The sequence below is a fragment of the Festucalex cinctus genome, chromosome 10, assembly GCF_051991245.1.
Source record: "Festucalex cinctus isolate MCC-2025b chromosome 10, RoL_Fcin_1.0, whole genome shotgun sequence".
Taxonomy (NCBI): domain Eukaryota; kingdom Metazoa; phylum Chordata; class Actinopteri; order Syngnathiformes; family Syngnathidae; genus Festucalex; species Festucalex cinctus.
In genome coordinates this window covers 21087040-21099159 of record NC_135420.1, presented here as the reverse complement: position 1 = coordinate 21099159, position 12120 = coordinate 21087040, and the positions used below count along the sequence as shown (strand labels likewise).

At 39.2% G+C, this 12120-nt stretch overlaps 1 protein-coding gene across 1 annotated transcript; it reads right to left on the bottom strand.

The window, feature by feature from the left end:
* Nucleotides 1–1614: 1614 nt before the first annotated feature.
* s1pr3a (sphingosine-1-phosphate receptor 3a) lies at nucleotides 1615–5043 on the bottom strand. The gene is made up of 2 exons (XM_077535293.1): nucleotides 4835–5043; nucleotides 1615–3586 (listed from the first exon to the last, which is right to left on the bottom strand). The coding sequence occupies exon 2, from the start codon at nucleotides 3501–3503 to the stop codon at nucleotides 2331–2333; it is 1173 nt and encodes a 390-aa protein (XP_077391419.1). The 5' UTR covers nucleotides 3504–3586; nucleotides 4835–5043; the 3' UTR covers nucleotides 1615–2330.
* Between the last annotated feature and the right edge of the window lie 7077 nt (nucleotides 5044–12120).

Below are 12120 nucleotides of genomic sequence, written 5' to 3'. Positions count from 1 at the left end.
ACCATCAGGACAAACGGGGTTTGTGCACCAGTAGTGGTAAAGCTCCAAGAGCAGCAGCCTCATCTCCTCATTTAACAATAGTAATAATAATAATTTTCTCCATTTCTTTGGTCTACTTTTGTCAAATTGTCCCATTTAACAGCATACAGTCCCAGTACCGTGGTGGCTTTTATGCACACAGAGCACAAAAATCTACCTCAAGCGACAAATGTTTTCACAGAAAATAAATACTAGTCAAGTTGTGGGGAGAAAAAAAAAAACGCAGGTGTTGCAAATAGCACACATAAAACAGAACAAAAGTGCCCAAGTAGATTCTACATAAAAAGAAAACAAAAAGTCACAACACAAGCTTGAAACACTACTCATAGAATTGTTTTTTTTTCTTTTGTCATCCATGACACTAACCATTTAAATACATTTGTTGTACATAGTGGCTTTCATTAGTCTAGAATCTGGATTGATGTCATGTATTCCCATCTAAACAACACTGACCATAAAGTAGTGCATTGCGACCCTCCAGGCGGCCACAACATTAGGAACACCTCGTCCAATACAAGAGCTGCATTATAGCTTAGATTTCAACCTTTCAAGGACCCCGAGTGAATAGTATGTTTGTCGAATTGTGATTGCATCTCATTATGCTGATTGTGTAACGCACGACGGCTGTGCAAACCGATTTATGTTTACCTTGCTTCCCTTATTCGCCTCCATTTTTGTGCTCTTTCTGTCATGCTCTAAGATGCCACTTAAATGGCACTAAAACCCTGTCTGAATATGAATTAGTCACAAGGAAGTGTGTTAAAGTGATGCGTCATGATTGAGAGGCAAGTCGTGTGGAAAGTAGGAGCTAAATTTTGTCTTGGTAGTTTAGTGGAAATTCGAAGAGTCTTTGCCATATTTTCATCTACGATGTACATGCATACTTACAGTAATTAAAGACAAATGAATAACCCAAAAGGTTGGGTCAAATTTACCCAAGTGTGGGCTGCCCCCTTTTGATTTATCACTTTAAAAACAGTTGTCAAAAATAACCCAATTTGGGTAATTAAAAAAAAAAAAAAGTCCGATCAGCTAACTTGGGTCAATTTGACCCAACTTTCTGGGTTATGTCGCATGAAATGAACCAAAAGAAATTGGTTGTATTTTATAAAACAACCCTCCCAAAAATGGGTCATTTGGGGTTGTTTTGTGCAACAACACAACCCACAAAGTTGGATCAAAAGAATAACCGAGGAAACAGCCCCCCCCAAAAAAAAAGAAAAGATTTTTGGTAAAATGAATAACCCAAAAAGTTGGGTCAAAAGAATAACCCAGGAAACAGACCAAAAAAACTGGGTTGTTTTGTACAAAACGACTTGAAAAAAAATACAAATAAAAAAATAATAATAATAATAATAACCTTTTGGGTTAAATGAATGACCCAAAAAGTTGGGTCAAATTTACCCAAGTGTGGGCTGCCCCTTTTTAAGTTATCACTTTTAAAACAGTTGTGTCAAAAATAACCCAATTTGGGTAAAAAAAAAAAAAAAAAAAAGAATTGATACTTGGGTCAATTTGTCTCAACTTTCTCGGTTATGTTGCACGAAATGATCAAAAAAAAAATTGGTTGTATTTTATAAAACAACCCTCCCAAAAATGGGTCATTTGGGGTTGTTTTGTGCAACACAACCCAAAAAGTTGGATCAAATGAATAACCCAGAAAACAGCCCCCAAAAATGGGTTGGTTTGTACAAAACGACTCAAAACCCCCCCCAACCTTTTGGGTTAAATGAATAACCCAAAATGTTGGGTCAAATTTACCCAAGTGTGAGCTGCCCCTTTTTTTGAGTTATCAATTTAAAAACAGTTGTGTCAAAAATAACCCAATTTAGGTTAAAGGAAAAAAAAATATAATAATAATAATTTGACTCAACTTTGTGGGTTATGTTGCACGAAATGACCCCCCCAAAAATGGGTAGTTTTGTAAAACAACCCTCCCAAAAATGGGTAGTTTTGTAAAACAACCCTCCCAAAAATGGGTTGTTTTGTGCAACACAATCAAAAAGTTGGGTCAAATTGACCCAAGTAGCGGGTCAGTCCAATTTTTATCCAAATTGGAATATTTTTGACCCAGATGTTTCAATTGATTTTCCCATCTGAAGCCCACTGAATGGTGATGAGCTTGAAATGATTGGGGTCATAGTTTGTAGTATGTTTTGGATTTAACCGAGTAAAATAAGTAATTACAAAAAAAGTTGGTGTCCGTTGTTTGTGGTTTTTCAGCATTTGTGTCCTGTTAATTTTTTTTCCTGCAGGTGTACCTAACGTTATGGCTTCCTAGGTGCCCCCTGTCAGAACTTGCTCAGGGCCCCCGCCTTCACCAGCACGGCCGACAGCAGCTCGGCGGGTCCTGCCGGGTGAGGCTGCGCGGCGGCGGCGGCGAGATCCCCGCGTTTCCCGTCCGCGTTGACCCCTCTGTTCGGGGCGGCTTTCCCCCCAGCCCCTCTGCCCCCCACGCTGCTCCTGCTGTTCTCCCCCGTGGGCCCTGCCGTGCCCAGGTTGGCGTTGCCCGCCGCCGGCATCCCGGCGGACTCGCCGCCGCCCTGGCAGCAGCAGAGCAGGCGGAAGAAGGCGGCCCTCATCTCCCTGCTGGACAGCGTGTAGATGAGCGGGTTGAGGGCCGAGTTGAGCACGGCCAGGGCGATGAACCAGTCCACCTCGTAGAGGACGGGGCACCCGTCGGGGCTGCAGCCCACGTCCAGGAGCAGGAGCAGGAAAAGCGGCGCCCAGCACACCACGAAGACCCCGAGAACGATCACCACCGTCCTGAGCAGGGCCAGCGAGCACTCGGACGGCCGGCTGCTCACCCGCCGCCCGCTGGACGTCACCAGGCGGTAGATCCGGATGTAGAGGATGACGATGGCCACCAGCAGGGCGCTGAAGACGCTGATGCAGAACGCCACGTAGCTTTTGGCGTACAGCGGCAAGACGGTGGAGCAGGCGGCCAGGTCGCCCAGGCAGTTCCAGCCCAGGCTGGGCAGGGCGCTGAGCAGCACCGACACCAGCCAGCAGGCCGCCAGGAGGCCCAGGAGCCGGCCGCGTCCGGCCGTCTCGCACGGGCGGAGCCTCACCATGGTCATGTGACGCTCGATCCCTATGGCCAGGAGGCTGAAGGTGGAGGCGCTGAGGGCCACGAACATGCTCCCCTCGCGGGCCAGCCACTGCGCCGGCGTCAGGAAGTAGGTCCTGCTCCCCGAGGTGAAGATGTTGACCACGTAGGCCACGCCGGCCAGCAGGTCGGACAGCGCCAGGTTGCCGATGAGGAAGTACATGCGGCCGTGGAAGCGCTTGTTCCGCCACAGGGCCAGCAGGACCGTCAGGTTCTCCAGGACGATCAGCACGCAGATGAGCAGCAGCACGGCCGTCTTGCAGGCGCCGCCGCCGCGGGCCCGCTCCCACTTGCCCGAGTTGTTGTAGTGGGCCACGATCACCATGTTCATGCCGGCCTCCGGCGCCGTGCCCATGCTGCCTCGCTCACACGGCAGGGGGCGCCACAGCACTGGACTCGGAGGGGACGGGCATCCTACTGCAGCCGCCTCCGCTGGGTCTGACGAGCACATGCAAAGGTCGGATTCAAAAATTCATATTATTTTATATACCTTGTTGTGCATTTACATAAAATATCACAATACACAACACATAAATATGCATTGCTGAATTATTTATCAGAAAAATTCAATATAGATAATGCAATTCAGGAGTAAGTAATATGTAAACAAAAGTAACCCCCATTTGATTTTGTATTATGAGACTATTTTTGAGATTTTTTTCAATTAAAATAGGTTGACTCAAAACAAAATAATTTTGGTCCAAAAAAAAAAAAAATGGACTGACCCACTTGGGTCAATATGACCCAACGATGTTTTGTATAAAACAAGCCAAAGTAGCACGTCTGCCCACTTTTTGACCAAAATTGGGTTATTATTGATATAACCCAATTTGGACTGACCCACGTCTTGGGTCAATATAACCCAACATTGGGTTGTTGCGTACAAAACAAAGTTGGATTAAGTTGACATAAGTAGCAGGTTGGTCCATTTTTTATTTTTTATTTTTTTTAACCCCATGGATTATTTTTTACCCAGAAATTTCAAGATAAATCGTTATTTTCAATACTTTTTTATTTTTTTTTAATGTTTGTTTAGAATTCTTTTTATCTCGATATATATATATATAGCCTTTTGCCTACCTATGGGGTATATATATATAGCAATGTTTATTATTATTTATTTTATTATTTATTATATTTTGTTAATGTGCATTACCCTCTGTTAAATACATAAGAAAGATGACTTAAACTGTGCATATACCCTTAAAACCTTTGGGTCAAAAACAACCCAATATGAAAAAAAAAAAAAACACCAATCTGCGAATTTCAAATAAAATAATTAAAATAATTTATTTATAAATTTTTTTGGGGGGGGGGGGGATTTAAAAAAAAAACCAAAATTAAGTAAAATTTAACCCAGTGAGTGAATACTTCTATTTTTTTTTACCCAGCATTTTCAAGGATGTAGAAAGAACAGAAATAAAGTAGTTCTAACATTGGTTAAATAGTTCAATTGGTTTTCTTTCTTTTTTTACTAACTGCACTTTATTTTGGAGAACTAAATGTTAGAAATGAACCAAAAGCATAATAAGCGATGGAAATTGCATGTTTCAGTCTTAATCAATCTTGAAATACCCGCCTAACTCTCAAAACAGCTCAAATGTAGCACCAATGAATGACTCAGGATCAATGTTGTTGTGGGGTGAAAAGTTGAAAACTTGTCCAGAAAGAAAAGAAACTACTCACCACATTTGAATAAATCATTGGTCCGTGAAGCTCTTCCTGCACTTACTGTCCTCGTTTAAACATGTCCCTCCGCTTTATAGATGCATTAAAACAAACAAACAAACAAAAAAAAGATGTAGAGTGTAACGGTTGTCCAGTCACAAGTGCGGTGGCAAAAGTTGTGTGAAATTTTTGGGGGGGAGTGCTTGGTCGGTTGTGCTCATCGCCCAGGCAGCTGCAAACAGTGGTTTGCTCTCAGAAGGATGCTGGGCGGGTCTTGTGACTTCAGCTCCTCCCTCACTGTTACATTTGTTCACGTCCAGGAATCATGTATGGACATCACTTCTTCTTCACTTCTGCATAGCATGAGCATCAAACATTTGTCTATAAAACTGTGAGAAATACACCACTGTCTTAACATTAAAACACACAACAAAGAATATCTTTATTAACATTTTTTTTTTTAGCCTGTCGTAAAATATTTAACGTGTGGATGGATGGAAAAATAAGTACATGAGAGCACTACTGCCACCTACTGTTGTTGATGTGCAGTTCTTGTGCAGCAAAAAAAATAAATTATTAATTTAAAAAAACTCAATTAAATACACTAGACATTAAAGACTGATAAAAAAAAAAAGTAATGTATAATACTAATTTATAATCAATAATATACACTAAGTCGAGCAAATGTTAAATATATAACTATTATTACATAGTATTTCATAATTCAATAATAAAATAACAAAAATATTAATTTTAGGTGAACAGCTGTTTTTTTCACCGCAATCTATTTTGTCGGGGGGCGTTTCCCCATTAGTCCCGCCCTCTACACGCCCATGTACATGTCTTTTATTATTATAGTACAGTATACATACTATATGTTGTTAATTTTGTATTATGAATAATAGAATGCTAAATGTATTCAATTGTATCATTTATTAATAAAAATAATAAATCTGTTTTCAATGCTGTACACAAAAAATGAATTGTAAATATTAACAAGATGAATATGATATATTATATATCATGTAAACAACCATAGATACAAACAAGGAAAATATGAATTCCTGAGATATTCAAGTTCACTGTTGAGCAACACTTTTGCAAATGTACGGTATTCATTTCACAATTTAAGAATTTGTAATGTGGTTTTCCAACTGCACTGTATTTCTCGTATTTAGTTGCTAAGGTAACCAAAGTATTAGAAACAGTTCTCACTGTGGTGCAGTGGAGCTCCAAACCACCATAAAGTACAACCACAATAATAAACATATTGCAGATGTAGACAGATGTGCCATGTCCAAAAATTCCTGTGGTGACCAGTATCAAGGAAATGAATTCATTTTATTCATTAATGTCGAATGTCAATGAGTTTATCTCAGTGTAAAGATAAAAAAAAAAAGAGAGCTTGTGTGTTTCTTTTCCTTTTATGGGGAGTCGGTGGGCCTGTATGCGGGCCAACAATGTTCTAACCTCACCAATGTTTCTCCTATTTGACGTGTCATCGATTTTTCTTTCCAAAGTGACTAACGACCGCGCTCCGTTTTGTCACTCGAGGGTATGAGATAGGTCAGACCTCTCCCATTGGACGGGACCGAAATGGACATGAAATGGAAGAGTCATTCCAAATGTCTTGCGTTGCGGAAGCTAAATGTGGAAGTGGGGTGAAAGTGGAGGTTGATCCGCAGAAGAAGAATGTGATTTCAACATTGAAAGCATCACTTTGATTCATTAAAGCAAATATGCAGTGAAATTCCAGTCTTCGCATCGTGTGCCTTTGGTCGGCCTTCCTTGCATTGGAGCAACATTGAACGACCCTCGGTGCTGTTGACTTTACCCTGAGCAGGCGGCGACAGATGTGCACATCCTCTGACAGGCCATTTACAAGCTCACCAACACACTCCCATTGGCCTTGGCTCCAAGCTTAATTCAAAACCATTTTAAACCAGCAATTTGAGCCCCAAGATGTGAAACCTGAAAAAGAAAACCCATCTTCAGCCTAATAGCCCTGACAACAAATCCTTACCCTGACTTGATGCCCTAAATTAGCTCGTTCACTGCCAACCATTCCCCCATAACAGTTCCTCAAATTGCCGTCCGTTTTAGAGCATTTAAATTAAATACTAACCCAAACTTGTTATATTTTTAAATGTGTTGAAGCGCCACATACAGAACATGTCATGACTGGGTCATGCCAGGGTTAAGTTGGGTCATGCAAGAGTTATGTTTGGGTCATGACCGTGAGGTCAAGTGTCTGATTTTGAACTGATGTAACCATCATCTGGTTTCAACTGGAAAAACACTACGTGATGTCAGGAGCTATGTGATGTCAAGAATCTTTAATCTCTTTACTTGGTCAACAGCCAATCAGATAATTCCATGTCAGTCCAGTTAATCACATGTCTAGCCACAGCCAATCCGATCAATCTATTTAAGCCCAAACCGAGAAGTAAGCATAACATAACCCGGCCATGACCCTAGTCATTACAGTAACCTTTACATGACCCTAGTCATTACAGTAAGCATAACATAACCCTTACATGACCCTACTCATGACATTACTCATGCTTTTCTATGACAGAATCTCCATGCTTCGCTTTTTAGCCCCATTTAGAGATAAATTTACATATAGTCAAGTACATATTGTAAAATATAATATATACTGTATAAACTACAGTGTTGGTATGACTTGGATTTTGCTTCATACTTGGAAACTTGGAAATTTTCTGGTGTCAGGGGTGTCATACATCTGTTACGTTTCGACGCCATTCACCTGCGATTCAAATTGTGCTTCTGCTTGCATGAAAACTCGCTGCAGAATCACGCACACGACAATGGTGTGCAGCGAGCCGAACCCAAACTTGAAAACCCAACCTTCACTTCAAACCGCAACCCGAACTTGAAACTAGAACCTTATCCTGGCCTCAATGCTAACCACTTCTATGATGGTGGGGAAAAAAAACCAAATGTAGCTACATGATTGGTAAATTGTGGGAAAATACAGCTTGTGTTTATTTGTGTTTGTGTGTGCGCGCATTCAGTTCACATGTGCGAGTCCCGCAATGAGTCATGTCGGCGTGACGTAGGCCAGCCCTGATGAGTTAGACGTTGGGGAATGTGAAAGGAGGTGGGAACAATGGAGAAGCAGTGGCGGAAAAAAAGGAACAACCTGACGCAACTTCCAATGCTGCATTTCCTACTACTGCCGCACCAAATTAATTTCATTTTTACACTGCCAACGTTACAAACCCGGATTTTCCTTGTAAAAAGGATTTTCCCTGCATCACCGCTCCGTGTTGTCCACGATGGTCTGGTCGGGGGTCTGCGAGTTGAGCGCTGAGGCCAGATAATGTATCAGATGTGGTGGGGCATTCTGGTGGTTTATCAGCGGCGCTCCTGGGGTCCTAAAGACCACCAGGTGACCGTTTGTCTGGAGGCCCGCTTTGCTGCATTGTTCAGATAACCTTTTTATCTGCACCCAACTCGGAATAACACCATCAAAGCAGGCGGGAAAGGAAGGAAGGAAGGAAGGAAGGATGCATGACAGGACATTTTTTTTTTTTTTTTTGCACAAATTAGTGTTAGCGAACCGCACTAGCTTCTGATTAACCTTCTATAACGTTTTATGGTAGTCACTGATGGAGGACCAAAGCTGATGCAATTCAAAATAAATAAATGACTAAATAAATAAATAAGTGATTGAAAGTGAAAATAAAAATATAATTTGAAAATTATATCCAAAAAATAAATATAAATGGAAATAAATCCGTTTTTATTTTCACTTTTAGTAATTTATTTAGTCATTTATTTATTTTTTAGTCATTTATCTATTTATTTAGTCATTTGTTTGTCTATTTATTTATGTATTTATTTATTTTGTCATTTATTGAGTCATTTATCTATTTTGAATTTTTCATGTCGAAATGTTATTCAAATGAGGGGGCGGTCCTAAGCGTATCTTGGGTTGGATTCAGTCTTGGCAGTATGGCCCAAAACTGCCAAAATTCAAAATAAATAAATGACTAAATAAATAAATGACTAAATAAATGACTAAAAAAATAGATAAATAAATGACTAAATAAATAGATAAATAAATGACTAAATGAATAGATAAATAAATAAATTACTAAAAGTGAAAATAAAAACTGATTTATTTCCATTTATATTTATTTTTTTGGGATATAAATTTTGAATTATATATATTTTTTATATAACATTTTTATTTTCTATTTTAGTCATTTATTTATGTATTTATTTAGTCATTTTTTTATTTTGAATTTTGGCAGTTTTGGTCCTCCATAACGAGAAAGCAGAGAAGTTTTTGTCCCAAGTGAGGTCATTTACTGTCATCTGTGGGAAGAGGTCAAATCAGTCATGTTGCGAAATTGCTGTCGATTATCATGGTTGGTGACTTTTGATTTAGGGCTTGGGAAGGGAAAAAAATGTTTGCTTTATAAACCTGCCACAATTTCTGAACTCGTCATCGTAGCCCGGTTGGGTCTCTAGCAATCACTCTGGAACTCATGTCCGCATCCTCGTGGCTTTATTTATTTCCTTTATGATAGGAAAGTTAAATATGGCTGAAGAATATGATGGAAATAGATCTGACGAGATCGCTTTCTCACAACTGCTTTGTGACCTCTGGGAACGCTTGTAAAAAAAGTGTTTTTATGTCCCTGTAAGGACCGGTCTGAATAACAAACTTAAGAATTGAAGACAGTTTTAGAAAGTGAGGGCATTAAAGTCTTTAGTGTTGGTTACAATGGGGCTTTTGTTTTCATTTTAGTGGTGGATGTTGGCATTGACATTAATTTCCAGTTCGGGATTAGCCTCACGACATGTCACTGAATAAGGAAAGACACATTAATGTGGTCTGTTAGGAAGTTAATTCCACATGTAATATTTTTTTTACTAGTTCCTGTCCTGCAGAATGTTGGTCTACAACTAAGCAGGTCTGCCTGCTTCTCAGCTGCAAGCTTTGGGTTCGAATCTGTGTGGAGTTTGCATGTTCAAGTTTTTCCAGCTATACATTCTGTCTATGAATATGTCCGAGAGGATCTTCGCAGCCATGCTCCGCCCACATGCAATGTTGTAAACTCAAGACTTGGAAATTTAGCGTAGCCATTTTGTGTAGTATGCAGTAGGTGGTGTAACCTCCTGACTACCAGCAATTCAGATTTGTCCTCTGTAGTGGACCTTTTGTAAACCTGAATATCTCCCACCCAGTGCATAGGATTGAATTAACTCCTTTTGTGTTCTATAGAGGACATTCAGAGCTTTCCAATGATACCAAATGTGTAAGGGTTTTGCTACCTTTGAGTGCATCATAAAAGAAAATGGCTTCCCTCAGTGCAAGTACTTTTTAGGGAAGAGGAAAAGTAAATGTATCACACTTTTGATTGAACAAATTTAGGCCTTAGATGTTAGCATGTTTTCTATAAGACTCTTAAGAACACATTCAAGTATTGTTTGAATTATTTTAACTGTATTTGAGCGTAGCATTTTAAAAAAAATGTCCTCTTTAGTTGACACGTCATAGCTTAAAAATAAGACCTTTTTTAAAAAAAAAAAAACAAAAAACAAAAAACCAAAACATTTCTCTTGCAGTATTCCAGTTACTTCACAAAGATTGGGGAATATCAAAATAAACATGATTGGACAATATTTTTTTTTCCTGGTTTTGAAAGACCCCTGGCAACGGACAAAATGACATAAAAATAAGACTTGTACTCTTACGGGACTAAAATCATATTCAAAAAGTCATTAAATGTACATATATTTAATTTGTATATCTATATATAGCTTTTTAGAATTTTTAAATATATTGTAGAAAAAATATTAATGTTTAGAAAAAAAAGTTGTTTCGCCAAAAAGTTTCAGTAAGAAAATATTTTTGGGATTTTTTTTTTTTCTCCATTTTTAAAAGAATTTTAAGGGTAAAAAACGAGAAAAAAACAAACATGCATTTTAATGGTCCACTGTTTATATTTTGAAGAGTTCCATTTATGTTTTGTTAAAAAAAAAAAAAAAAAAAAAAAGATCAAATTAAAGGTTGTATATTTTGGAGGAAAAAAATATTTTTGCAAATATGTTTCCTAGAAAAAAAAGTTGCATATTTTCACTGAAAATGCATTGTACATTTTGGGCTTTTTGGTACATTTTGTACATCATATCAAGATGCACATGATTGACTTTGGGAAGGAAACGGGTTTTAGAGATCTAAAATTAAAAAATAAACAAAAAAGTGGTGTTCTAAGAGTTCCCAACAGTAACCAATCAGAAATTATTACTGGCATGAAGACACCTGCAAAATTTGGTGAGGTTGAGTAAGGCAAAGACTACTATTCGACTGTGTATTTGTTTTAAGTTGTGTTTTTTTTTCTCCCTTACATTACTGCAGTACCTTTACAGCCCATTTAATAATCCTGCTTTTTAGAAATGTCTGATAGTTCCATTTCCTAACTTTAGTGAATCATTGCAACCACAGAGGAAAGACGTGCACACGTCTTGGAATCAGACTCATCATTCCTTCATGTCATCGCCTATTACGTCACACAAATGCTTCCATTTATGTCCCGACCGTTTATGAACGCCTTCTGTTCACTGCAGACGTTTGCCCTACATAATCCTGTAAAGGAAATGTTGCTCATTTCTGCAATTTTGTGTGAAAACAGTTTGCGTGTTTGCATAAACTATTAGCTTCTCTCCTTCGGTGTAGCTCAGCTGCACCGCAACACACTAAACAACCATCCATCCATTCGTTCTCAAACTGGAGTTAATTCCTACATAGTGCAACAAACATACTGTATTAACCCAATTAGGCAAGTGAACCGTCTTAGATTTACACAAAACATTCCTCTGTTGTGATTCATCTTTTTTTGGGAAGTTTGCGTGTGATGTACGACTGTGTCACTTTAGAGGGGCCCCGGCTGGGTCATTCCAATTCTCTAGGGGTGCGTAGGACAACCACACAAGAAAAAACATTTCTTTCTTTTGTCAATTCCCATTTGCGCTGAAATATTTTATTGTATCTGCTTTTTCGACGTATATAATCACTGTTAATTAACCCGAGGCCATCTTTGAAGGAAACACGGCTATCCTTGAGGATAATAGTTGGATATTTTTTCTGTAAATACAGTGCAAAGTTGACTGATTGGAACCACACAAAAACAAACAAAAGCTTCTCTGCCCGGCCAAGACCGCAACCACAAAGTATTTTTGTTCCGATTGACCATACAAGATAGAGCCAGTTAATGCTGTTTCCTGCACACAGAGCCACTTCATTCCAGTCGTTGTGCCAAGCTAAG